The sequence below is a fragment of the Pongo pygmaeus genome, chromosome 10 (genome assembly GCF_028885625.2).
Source record: "Pongo pygmaeus isolate AG05252 chromosome 10, NHGRI_mPonPyg2-v2.0_pri, whole genome shotgun sequence".
Classification (NCBI taxonomy): domain Eukaryota; kingdom Metazoa; phylum Chordata; class Mammalia; order Primates; family Hominidae; genus Pongo; species Pongo pygmaeus.
This window is the reverse complement of record NC_072383.2, coordinates 30725037-30737543: the sequence shown is the minus strand read 5'-3', so window position 1 is coordinate 30737543 and position 12507 is coordinate 30725037. Positions and strand designations below refer to the sequence as shown.

Sequence of the window (12507 nt, the reverse complement as noted above, 5' to 3'; positions counted from 1 at the left end):
GGTTTTTTTTTTTTGAGATGGAGTCTTGCTCTGTCACCCAGGCTGGAGTGCAGTGGTGCGATCTCGGCTCACTGCAAGCTACGCCTCCCGGGTTCACGCCATTCTCCTGCGTCAGCCTCCTGAGTAGCTGGGACCACAGACACCCGCCACCACGCCTGGCTAATTTTTCGTATTTTTAGTAGAGACGGGGTTTCACCATGTTAGCCAGGATGGTCTCGATCTCCTGACTCGTGATCCACCCACCTCAGCCTTCCCAAATGCTGGGATTACAGGCATGAGCCACTGCGCCTGGCCTATTTTTTATTTTTCTTACTGATATGTTTGAGGATTTGTTTCAAGATTTAGAGCCCCTTTTAGCAGTTCTTGTAGTGTGGCTTGGTAATTGTGAATTCTCTCAGCATTTGTTTGTCTGAAAAAGACTTTTTTTCCTTCATATATGATGCTTAGTTTTGCTGGATACAATATTCTTCACAGATAATTGTTTTGTTTGAGGAGGCTGAAGATAAGGCCCCAATCCCTTCTAGCTTGTAGGGTTTCTGCTGAGAAATCTGCTATTAATTTGATACATTTTTCCTTAAAGGTTACCTGGTGCTTCTGTGTCTCACAACTCCTAAGATTCTTTCTTTCGCCTTAACTTTGGATAACGTGATGACAACGTGCCTAGGCAAAGATCTTTTTGCGATGAATTTCCCAGGTGTTCTTTGTGCTTCTTGTGTTTGGATGTCTAGATCTCTAGCAAGGACAGGGACGTTTTCCTCGATTATTCCCCCAAATATGTTTTCCAAGCTTTTAGAATCCTCTTCTTCCTCAGGAACACTGATTGTTCTTAGGTTTGGTCATTTAACATAATCCTAGACTTCTTGGAGGCTTTGTTCATATTTTCTTATTCTTTTTTCTTTGTCTTTGTTGGATTGGGTTAATTCAAAGACCTTGTCTTTGAGCTCTGAATTTCTTCTTCTACTTGCTCAATTATATTGCTGAGAACTTCCAAGGCATTTCACATTTCTAAACATGTATCCAAAGTTTCCTGAAGTTTTGATTGCTTTTTCTTCAAAATATTTCCTTGAATATTTCTCCCTTCACTTCTTGTATCATATTTTGGATTTCCTTGCATTGGGCTTTGCCTTTCTCTGGTTCCTCCCTGATTAGTTTTATAACTAACCTCCTGAATCCTTTTCCAGGTAAATCAGGGATTTCTTCTTGGTTTGGATCCATTGCTGGTGAACTAGTGTGATTTTTTTGTGGGGGGTATTGAAGAGCCTTGTTTTGTCATATTATCAGGGTCGGTTTTCTGGTTCCTTCTCATTTGGGTAGGCGCTATCAGAGGGAAGGTCGAGGGCTGAAGGCTGTTGTTCAGATTCTTTTGTCTCACGGTGTATTCCCTTGATGTAGTACTCTCCCGCATTTCCTATGGATGTGGCTTCCTGTGAGCCAAACTGCAGTGATTATTGTCTCTCTTCTGGATCTAGCCACCCATTGAATCTACTGGGCTCTGGGTTAGTACTGGGGGTTGTCTACAGAGTCCTGTGATATGAACTGTCTATGGGTCTCTCAGCTATGGATACTAGTGTCTGTTCCAGTGGAGGTGGCTGGGGTGTGCAATGGACTCCATGAGGGTTCTTAGGTTTGGTGGTTGAATGCTCTATTTTTGTGCTGGTTGGCCTCCTACTAGGAGGTGGTGCTTTCCAGAGAGCATCATCTGTGCTAGTATAGGGAGGGACTGATGGTGGGCAGGGCCCTAGAACTCCCAAGAGTATATGCCCTTTGTCTTTTGCTACCAGGATGAGTAGGGAAGGACCATCAGGTGGGGGCAGGGCTGGGCATATCTGAGCTCAGACCCTCCTTGGGCCGGTCTTGCTGTGGTTGCTGTGGGGGCTGGGGGTGAGATTCCTAGGTCACTGGAGTTGTGTACATAGGAGGATTACGGCTGCCTCTGCTGAGTCATGCAGGTTGTCATGGAAGCCGGGGAAAGCCGGCAGTCACAGGCCTCACCCAGCTGCTACACAAACCGAAGGGCTGGTCTCACTCCCACCGTGACCCCCTCAACAACCCCCAGACTGTAAGCGATATGAGGCTGTCTGCCTCCCAGCTGCATAAGAAAAGGGCTTGGTTCTTCCCCAGCCTGTGGAGTCTGCACATCAGATTTGCACCCTCCCCCGAGTTCTGGCCAGGGGGCTTCTCACTCCTTTCAAATTGTTACAAAGTTCAGCTAGAGATTTCCTTCTCTCTGTGTAGTTTTATCCCCTGCTTCTCTCCCATTGGATCCCTGTGGTGCCAGGCAGGAATGGCCTGCCAGGGGACCCCGCGAGCTCCCAGGGCCTTTCTGCTGCTTCCTCTACCCCAGTATTTCGCTTGGCTCTCCAAATTGACTCAGATCCGGGTAAAGTCAGAAACTTCTCCCACAAACAGACCTTCAGCTTCTCCAGTTGGGGTGGATGTGTTTGGGAGAGGAGGGTCTCCCTTTCCCACTTTCAGTGTTGGTGCATTCACAGTTTTGCGGGGGGTCTCCCGGGTCCTTAAGAGGGTCTGTGGGTCCTCTTGGGATTGCTGATTTGTTCTTGCAATCAATCTGGAGCTAAAATTCACAATGTGAGCCCCCCTTCGCTGCTCTGTCCACAGCTGCATCTGGTCCTGCCTCCTGTCCACCGTGATCTCACCATACGTCTCTTCTGGGAATTTTAAAAATAGTCTCTGCCTTTAATTGAGCTGGGTTAATTGGACCATTCATCCTTATAAGCCAGAAGAACTTTAACAGAACACAATGAGAAGCTTGTCAGAGTTTCTTGGCTCTCTTTTCTTCTTTCGTTGGGTGTTTGGAAATAGTCTCACTATCTCTATGGGTCCCAGGTGCTGAAGCAGCAAGTGTTCAGGACTACTGATGGGTCTCAGCCCCGGAATGCCCCATGGCGGCATAGCATTTATCTAGCACCTTCTACTTTGCTGGCTTTTACATGATCCATTCCACTGGGGATTGCCTGTGGCTTTCTAGTGCCAGCCTTGTTTCCTGGAGCTCAGGTCCTGCTTCCAATCATATATCCTTGTCTATAGATGGTTTTTCTTGATTTTCTTTTCTTTTGTGTCTTCTGTGCTTGTTTCACATTACCATTATGAGGTTCCTCCATGTAGTTGCATTCATTCTCATCGCTGAATTCATTTCCATCACATGGATATTCCATAATGTATGTATGCATTTTATTGTAGATGGACATGTGAGTTGTCTCCAGTTTGGCGCTATTAAGAAAAGTCCTGCTATGAACAATCTTCTAAATATCTTTTGGTAAACACGTGTCCAGTGCTGTTGGGTGGAATTGCTTAGGAGTGGAATTGCTAGTTCATGAAATATGCATTTATTTTGCTTTCATGAAACTGCCTACAGTTCTGCAAAGTGGTTTAATCAATTTATAGTAGTGTTTCAAAGTTTTTTTTTTTATTATTATGCTTTAAGTTTTAGGGTACATGTGCACAATGTGCAGGTTTGTTACATATGTATACATGTGCCATGTTGGTGCGCTGCACCCATTAACTCGTCATTTAGCATCAGGTATATCTCCTAATGCTATCCCTCCCCTCTCCCCCCACCCCACAACAGTCCCCAGAGTGTGATGTTCCCCTTCCTGTGTCCATGTGTTCTCATTGTTCAATTCCTATCTATGAGTGAGAACATGCGGTGTTTGGTTTTTTGTCCTTGCGATAGTTTACTGAGAATGATGATTTCCAATTTCATCCATGTCCCTACAAAGGACATGAACTCATCATTTTTTATGGCTGCGTAGTATTCCATGGTGTATATGTGCCACATTTTCTTAATCCAGTCTATCATTGTTGGACATTTGGGTTGGTTCCAAGTCTTTACTATTGTGAATAGTGCCGCACTAAACATACGTGTGCACGTGTCTTTATAGCAGCATGATTTATACTCCTTTGGGTATATACCCAGTAATGGGATGGCTGGGTCAAATGGTATTTCTAGTTCTAGATCCCTGAGGAATCGCCACACTGAGTTCTACAATGGTTGAACTAGTTTACAGTCCCACCAACAGTGTAAAAGAGTTCCTATTTCTCCACATCCTCTCCAGCACCTGTTGTTTCCTGACTTTTTAGTGATTGCCATTCTAACTGGTGTCACATGGTATCTCATTGTGGTTTTGATTTGCATTTCTCTGATGGCCAGTGATGGTGAGCATTTTTTCATGTGTTTTTTGGCTGCATAAATGTCTTCTTTTGAGAAGTATCTGTTCATATCCTTTGCCCACTTTTTGATGGGGTTGTTTTTTTCTTGTAAATTTGTTTGAGTTCATTGTAGATTCTGGATATTAGCCCTTTGTCAGATGAGTAGGTTGCGAAAATTTTCTCCCATTCTGTAGGTTGCCTGTTCACTCTGGTGGTAGTTTCTTTTGCTGTGCAGAAGCTCTTTAGTTTAATTAGATCCCATTTGTCAATTTTGGCTTTTGTTGCCATTGCTTTTGGTGTTTTAGACATGAAGTCCTTGCCCATGCCTATGTCCTGAATGGTAATGCCTAGGTTTTCTTCTAGGGTTTTTATGGTTTTAGGTCTAACATTGAAGTCTTTAATCCATCTTGAATTAATTTTTGTATAAGGTGTAAGGAAGGGATCCAGTTTCAGCTTTCTACATATGGCTAGCCAGTTTTCCCAGCACCATTTATTAAATAGGAAATCCTTTCCCCATTGCTTGTTTTTCTCAGGTTTGTCAAAGATCAGATAGTTGTAGATATGTGGCGTTATTTCTGAGGGCTCTGTTCTGTTCCATTGATCTATGTCTCTGTTTTGGTACCAGTACCATGCTGTTTTGGTTACTGTAGCCTTGTAGTATAGTTTGAAGTCAGGTAGCGTGATGCCTCCAGCTTTGTTCTTTTGGCTTAGGATTGACTTGGCGATGCGGGCTCTTTTTTGGCTCCATATGAACTTTAAAGTATTTTTTTCCAATAAAGTTCTAATTGCTCCACATCCTCACTGACATTTGACATGATATTCTTTTATTTTAGACTTTCTACTGGTAGTAATTTTTATCATTTTTATATTATACATTTCTAATCCTGTACTCATAACTGTTCTTTAAAGATGTCATGTTTATTTACAATTTGAAGCTATTACTCTTGGGTGGCCCTGCCTGGACTATCTCCCATCTCTCCACCTGCTTAAATTCTGTGGAGATTCTAGGATGTCTTCCCTTCCTAGACATTAATCTATCATTTCTTAGAACTCCATTGGATTTTGATATTTATATTACACTGTTCTCAACCATGTAATGTGTGTGTATTCTCACCAGCAATGCAGCGAAAATGCTCTTGTGGAAGGCAGAGGCTAGATCATACTACCCTTTAGCACCTAGAAAGGCACACAGGATAATTACTCAATGTTTAATGAATTCAAGTGAAGTTTCCCTGTGCATTGAGGAGGGTAGTGCAGGAAGTAGCTTTCTTTGGATAGTTCTGGAGAAGGTTATGGGCAGGGAAAGAAGATGCTAAAGACAGTAATTACCAGGTAATGCCTGTGTAGGCCTGTCATGGCTGGGGCCCAGTGAGGTGGAGACCCTTTGAAACATCAATGGTGATTCAGGAGTTATGAGGATGAAAACAGGCAGCAGCCTGGGAGGGAGCATGACAGATCACCAAAACCTAGTGGTGAAACGGGAGGAGTTCCCTTATCCCCCTGGCAGGGTGTGTGATGGGGGAGTGGCTCCCTTCTTATGTGCCCTGCTGCTCAAACCCTTAGTGGAAGCATGCAGACCAGCAGGTCATGGAGAGTGTTTTTGGGTCCAACCCCATGGCAGCATCTAGGGTTGAGTGTTTACAGCTGCTGAAGCCCCAGTGGGTGTGTGTTACCGTGTGCTCTTTCAGCTTTGCCGTCTGCAGGCTGCTTGTGTTAATCAGCTCAATTAGACCCTCAGCCTTATCGCCAGGACAGAGGGCTTTCTGTATCCTGGGTTCTTGCCCTAGTGTACCAGAAAAATCAGATCACACGTGGGCTTGGAGGATGGGTGCAAGGTTTTATTGAGTGGTAGAAGTAGCTCTCTCTCAGTGAGGTGGATGGGGATCCAGAAGGGAGACGGAGTGGGAAGGTAGTCTTCCCCTAGAGTCCAGCCGATCACCCTCAGCTGAATTCCGTGTCATTCAGCCATCAGTGTCCTGCCAGTGTCTGCTGGGGTCTGTTGGTGTGCTCTTCTGCTCCTCTGCTCCTCTCGATGTCCAGCCACTTGTATCTGTGCCCACTAGGGTCTCAGGGTTTTATGGGCACAAGATGGGGATCATGGTGGGCCAGAGTGGTTTTGGAAAATGCAACATTTGGGCACAAAAACAGGAGTGCCTGTTCTCACTTAGGTCCGTGAGCACAAGCCTGAGGGTAGTGCCCTAGCCAGGGATCCCGCCCTTCTCTACCCAGCACTTCCCTGCCCACCTCCTGTGTCAGCGGTATCAGTAGAGTCTGGGCCGGGTGGGGTGCTCCTCACCAGTGGTATATTGACAGGTGGCAAATGCCCTTCCTAAGAGAAGGTGAGTGTGTACAGTGGACCCAATGTCCTGTATTTATAAAATGATAAAAGATTTTGTAGGTGAAAGTAAAAGAAAGATCCTATAAGCAATAACTTTTTTATGTAAAGCAAGCAAGAACTATATATTTCTGCTTGCAGTACCTGATTTTTTCATATGTACCTATCATAGACATCTTTCTAGGGCAAAGAAATATGTTAGGCTCATGTTATTTCTTAGCCAGATAGGTTTTTGCTGAGGCAGAGAACAGAATTTATGTATATTCTTGCACTTAAAACACTTTGATTTTTTTCTCGATAAAAATGAAGATTTAGATGCGAAGAGCCACACAGTTTTGTTAGGTGCCATTTGATGAATGCCATTTTCCCCACAGCCTCAGCTTCAGCTTGCCTTTCCCTTTCATGTTTTTCGGCCATGAAACCTCTTTACTCTTTTCTGGCTTATCAATGAAAATGCATGACTAAATTGTTTAAGCTGAATTCCTGGCTTTCTGTGCTGTATATTCCATTTTGTTGGCAAGATATTCTTGTGACTTTCCTTCTGTTCACAGAATTTGTGGTAGAAAATTGGTAAATAATTCATTTTGGTTTTGCACTTGCTTTAAAAAAGATAACACAGCGGGGCAGAGATATTGGACAGACTATTTTGCTTCTGAAATTATAGCAGAAATAAACAAGATGATTTGCTTCAATGTAATTCATAGTGAAAGAATTAAAAAGAAATACTGTAGCTGTTGGACAGCTAGCTGAACTATCCCCTCCACCCCCTACCTCCAGTGTAATTAGCTTTTGAAGTGATTCCAAATGGCTTCTTTGTTTGTTGTTGTTGTTACTGTTGTTCTTTTGTGGGGTTTTTTTTTTTTTCTCTTTTTGTTTAGTTTCATTTTGAAACAGGATCTTGCTCTGTTGCCCTAGGCTGCAGTGCAGTGACACAATCACTGCTCACTCCAGCCTTGACCTCCCTGGCTAAAGTGATCCATCCTCTCAACTCAGCCTCTGGACTAGCTGGGACTATAGGTGTGTGCCACCACACCCAGCTAAGTTTTTTTTTTTTTAATTTTTTGTAGAGATGAGGTCTTGCTGTGTTGCCTAGGCTTATCTCAAACTCTGGGGCTCAAGCAGTCCTCCCAGCTAGGCCTCCCAAGGTGCTGAGATTATAGGCATGAGGTACCATGCCCAGCTCACTGCAACCTCCACCTCCCAGGTTCAAGAGATTCCCCTGCTTCAGCCTCCCAAATAGCTGGGAATACAGACGTGCACCACCGCACTCGGCTAATTTTTGTATTTTTAGTAGAGACGGCATTTCACCTTGTTGGACAGGATGGTCTTGATCTCTTGACCTTGTGATCCGCCCGCCTCGGCCTCCCAAAGTGCTGGGATTACGGGCATGAGCCACCGTGAAAGCATTTTTCTTTTGGTAATATGTAAATAACTATGTTGAGATTGTAACTTTAAAAAAATTTTGTTATATTTTGTTTTTTGTCAATACAGTATTGCACATCTAGAAGACATAAAGAACTGAGGTCAACTTGCAGAGCAAGGCCAAAATGTAAACTCAAAATTAAATAATACATTCTGCGTAGCAGTTCCAGATATGCCATAGTCAAGCCGTAGGTGGAAATAAGATAAGAAAGTGTTACTATTGCAATTCTATTGCCTTTTTCCCCTAGTTAAAAAGTAGAGAAAGTGGCATAAAGAACCCCACATGCAAGCCATCTTCCAGTTTCAATAATAATAACTCCGGGCCATCTTGTTTCATCCATATCCCACCTACTTTCTTTCCCTTCCTCTTAGTCAGTTATTTTAAAGCAAATCCCAGACATCATCTTATTTCATATGTGTGTATGTTAGTATGTATTTCTAAAGGACGAGCACTCTTAAAAAATATTACCACAATACTATTATCACACTTTAACAATGATTGTCTCTAGCCAATCCTGTCTCTATCCAATCAGTATTTCAGTTTATTCTGACTGTGTCCTAAGTGGTTATTTTTAATAGTGGTTTGTTTGAATTAGCATCTAAATAAAATCTGCGCTTTGCTTGATATGTCTCTGAAGTTTCTTTTAATTTGCAGATGCCCTCTCCCTCCTTCTCTTCCCATAATTACAATGTACTTGTTTAAGAATCTGGGCCCTTTGTTTCTCACAGTCTGGATTTTGCACACTGCATCCCTGTGGTGTGATGTGGCATGTTCTCTTGTTTCCTGTGTTTGCTATAAACTGATAATTAGATTTAGGACTTGATTAGTTCAGGTTTGATTTTGTTTTTTCTTTTGACTTCACAGGCATGGTGTGTATTTCCATCAGGAGGACATCAGGCTATTTATTTCCCTTTCAGTGATGTTAAAGTTGATTAGTCAGTTCTAGGCACCTGAATTAGCCTGATCTAACTATTATAAATAAAGGACCTCATCGGCTTTTCACCTAATAATTTAAGCAGTCATTGATGATCATTGCCATTGATGATCATGCCTAGATCTATTATTTCCTCAAAAAGGGGATAATAGTTTTAAAGTCATTTTTAAGAGCTGGGATGTGACTGAGAGACAGAGCTACCCAATTTTTTCTTCTAAGTTTGATGGTTCACCACTTACCTGAAAAGCTAAGTCATAGAGAACCTTTAGTGGGCTGAAAGGTAGATGGCATCAGCCTGAAAGCTCTGTGAAAATAGGAGCCCAAAATGATCCAATCACTTTCCTGTGGAGATGGCATTCTCAGGTGACAATTAAGCAGGCCCAAGCATAAAAGATAAACAGCTTTTTTTTTGGCATTTTTTGTTGTTGTTAAATAACAAAGCCTGGACTTTATCAAACTTTCAATATATACTACTCTATTTGTATATTACCTTTTAGTTAAAAATTACAACAGAGGGGAAAGAGTTGAACATCATTTAAATAGTCATGCCTCTTTCAACCCATGTCTTTGTTGGGGTTTGAGAGTCTGAGCAGTAAATAATCTCCCTCCTGCCCTGCAGCCTGATGGCTGTGGATGATTTTCCTTTCTACCACTGACCTTCAAAGAGTAACAGAGGAGGGGAGGAGAGAACTGAGAAGGTGTTCTAAACCAGTAGCTATTTGTTGACAGGAATTTGGGGTGAACTGACACTTCACACTGGAAAGTAATTTGGAAATTATCTCATCTAATATTTTGCCAATCCAAGATTCCCTCTAAAAGAACCTGACAAATGAGGGAGAACTTTTCTTCACACTCTGTACTCTTACAGTGTTCATCTGTTTCCTTCTGCCTTTTTAATTCAGTGTGTCCTATTTTCACTATTGGATTATACATTCCTTGAGGACAATGAATTCATCTAATTCTTCTGTTTAATCCCAAATAAGTTGACAAACACAGTCAGATATGAGCTGAAGCAGTGAACACAGATTTCACTCCATCACTACTGACAGTAGGGGAAGGAGCAGAGCTTCATTCTGGTTTGTGCAGAGGTGACTGGGCCTTTCAAAGGGAGGGTGAGGGAGTGGGTGGAGTGGGGGTGCTCAGTAGTGTCAGAGAGGTGAAGACTTACAGAGCATTGGTCCCTGTAGATGCGACTAGGCCGACTGTGCCCACTGGCTGACAGTTCTCAAAGTTAAAGTTCTGTGCTTCCAGAGATTGGGAGACAGAGTCCCTGTCCTTTCTGATGATTACATTTCATAGGAATGGCTCTCAGGTCCTTGACGGAGATGCTTCTGTGTTGTAAGAATTAAGTATTCACAGTCATAAGCACATTTTTGTAAATGCTGTTAAAAAAAAAGGAGGTTGGGGGCCTGTTGTAACGTGTTGACTAGAGCAAAGAATAAATTCTCCTGACAGCATTTCTCAGGTAAGCATTTTAATGAGGGGCTGGGGTCATCCGAGGGACACAGCCTTATGCTGAGGCTATGCTAGAGTTTGATTGTCTCCTAATGCAGAGATTTGGACAAAGTTGTTATGTGCAGTTCTCAAGGGTCTAGAACACTGCTTAATAAGTGTGTTGACTGAGTGAATTTAAATAAATTCCATTTTCTCTACCCCCAAAGTGAGGGGAACAACTAGAATGCCTTCCACTTTACCTTAGTGCCTAGTTGCAGCCAGGAAACAGGCATAACACCTCCTCCATCCATTGTCCCTGTGTCCACCTGGCTGTCCTTGTCAGCAAGGACACCTGCAGTTTCCCTCCTACCACATATTATCTCCATACCACAAATATTTTGATTTTTTGAAATAACTCAATATAGATCAGTGTAATATAAAAATGATGAAATATTTTCAAATCTACTGCAGAATTCTGGGCACTGTTAAGAAGGGACAGTTCAAATGTCTCTTTTCCTTCCTAGCATTTATTTCTGGTTGTAATATGTTTATTTGTATGATAATTTTAAAATATATGTCATGGAAACTGTATCTGTATTTGTTCACCATTAAAAGGTCAGCACCTCAGAGTGGCTAGAACCTATTAGATATATCCCAAATCTATCAATTTAATAAATAAATGAGTGAATGGCTTTCCATCTTCCCTTGTCTTCTCCTCCAAGATAACATTGACTGGGTAGAAATGCTATTTAATAAAAATATGGTGACCGAATGCTTACAGAATGTCATGGTTCTTGAGCAGTGTTTCAATGATTCTTCTTCTCTTTATAGATTCCTCACCTATTCCTACCTCTTGGCCTTCAACGTGTGGCTTCTGCTTGCACCCGTGACCCTGTGCTATGACTGGCAGGTCGGCAGTATTCCTCTGGTAGAGACCATATGGGACATGCGGAACTTAGCCACCATCCTTCTGGCAGTTGTGATGGCCTTATTGAGCCTGCACTGCTTAGCAGCCTTTAAGGTAATTTTCTCAAAAATAGAATGAATTCTGCATTTGAAGACAGATATTCTATGCCTATAATTTCTTTTTTGCGCAGATGGTCTGGGTGTAAATCGAATCTCGTCTCCTTGTGTATGTAAATTTTTTGTAGCGGGTAATAACATACCATGGCCACCTTATAGATTTTTTGACTGTTTCTACTAATCCTGTATTGAATCTGAAGCTTAATGTTTGTAAATGAGAAGTTACTGCTGTGGTTGGCTAATTTTCAAAGTAATTTATTTGATTTAATATAATGATAAATGAAATTGTGGTAAATAACCTATTGATAAATGCTTAAAATATGGTTAAGACTCTACTTTCATGAATGACTGCCAGAGGTAGTTGGATGATTTCTCCTACTACCTCCCCAAAAAGTATAAAACTATACAAAATTACTAAAAACAGCTATTTCAAAAATGACCAAAGACCAAAGGCAAATATACTAGTTCATTATCATGCTGCTATAAGGACATGCCTGAGACGGGATAATTTATAAATGAAAGAGGTTTAGTTAGCTCACAGTTATGCAGGGCTGGGGAGGCCTTAGGTAACTTACAATCAGGGCAGAAGGGGAAACAAACATGTCCTTCTTCACAAGGTGGCAGGAGAGAGAATAATGAGTGCCCAGTGAAGGGGAAAGCCCCTTATAAAACCATTATATCTAGTGAGAACTAACTCACTATCACAAGAGCAGAATGGGGGAAACTGCCTCCATGATTTCACTATCTCCACCTGATCCCCACAACACATGGGGATTATGGGAACTACCATTCAAGATGAGATTTGGGTGGTGACACAGACAAATCATTTCAGCAAAGAACTTGAAAATGTTTACTTACGAAAAACTGCTACTGCATTGGATAAGATGCTTTTACCTGAAGGTCTTTCCATCCTGTCAGATCTAGCAGTAAAAATTCATAAGTTTACTGGTTGGAATTGGCTGGTAAACTTTGGAAAGTTTTACAATTTTGGAAAAATTTGGTTTGGGAAAGAAACAGAGCAGCAAAAATTTAAGGGGAAAGTTTTGGAAGCAAGAGAAATATGAAAGGGCAGAGGTAATATACTCTCCATGCATTCATGGCTGTTAAATGACATATGCACAAGCAAAATTAAAAGCCCTGGGAGACTTACTTGCTGCAAGTTTGAATCCATTCTTCAGTGCGTACACG

The 12507-nt window shown here is 42.0% G+C and overlaps 1 protein-coding gene across 4 annotated transcripts in view; it reads left to right on the top strand.

The window, feature by feature from the left end:
- TMTC1 (transmembrane O-mannosyltransferase targeting cadherins 1) overlaps positions 1 to 12507 on the top strand; it is a 281634-nt gene that overhangs the window by 139592 nt on the left and 129535 nt on the right. For all 4 annotated transcript variants that reach the window (XM_063672555.1, XM_054442887.2, XM_054442886.2 and 1 more), the window contains one exon: positions 11128 to 11317. In XM_063672555.1, coding sequence (XP_063528625.1) covers positions 11128 to 11317 — 190 coding nt within the window. The remainder of the gene's footprint in view (positions 1 to 11127; positions 11318 to 12507) is intronic.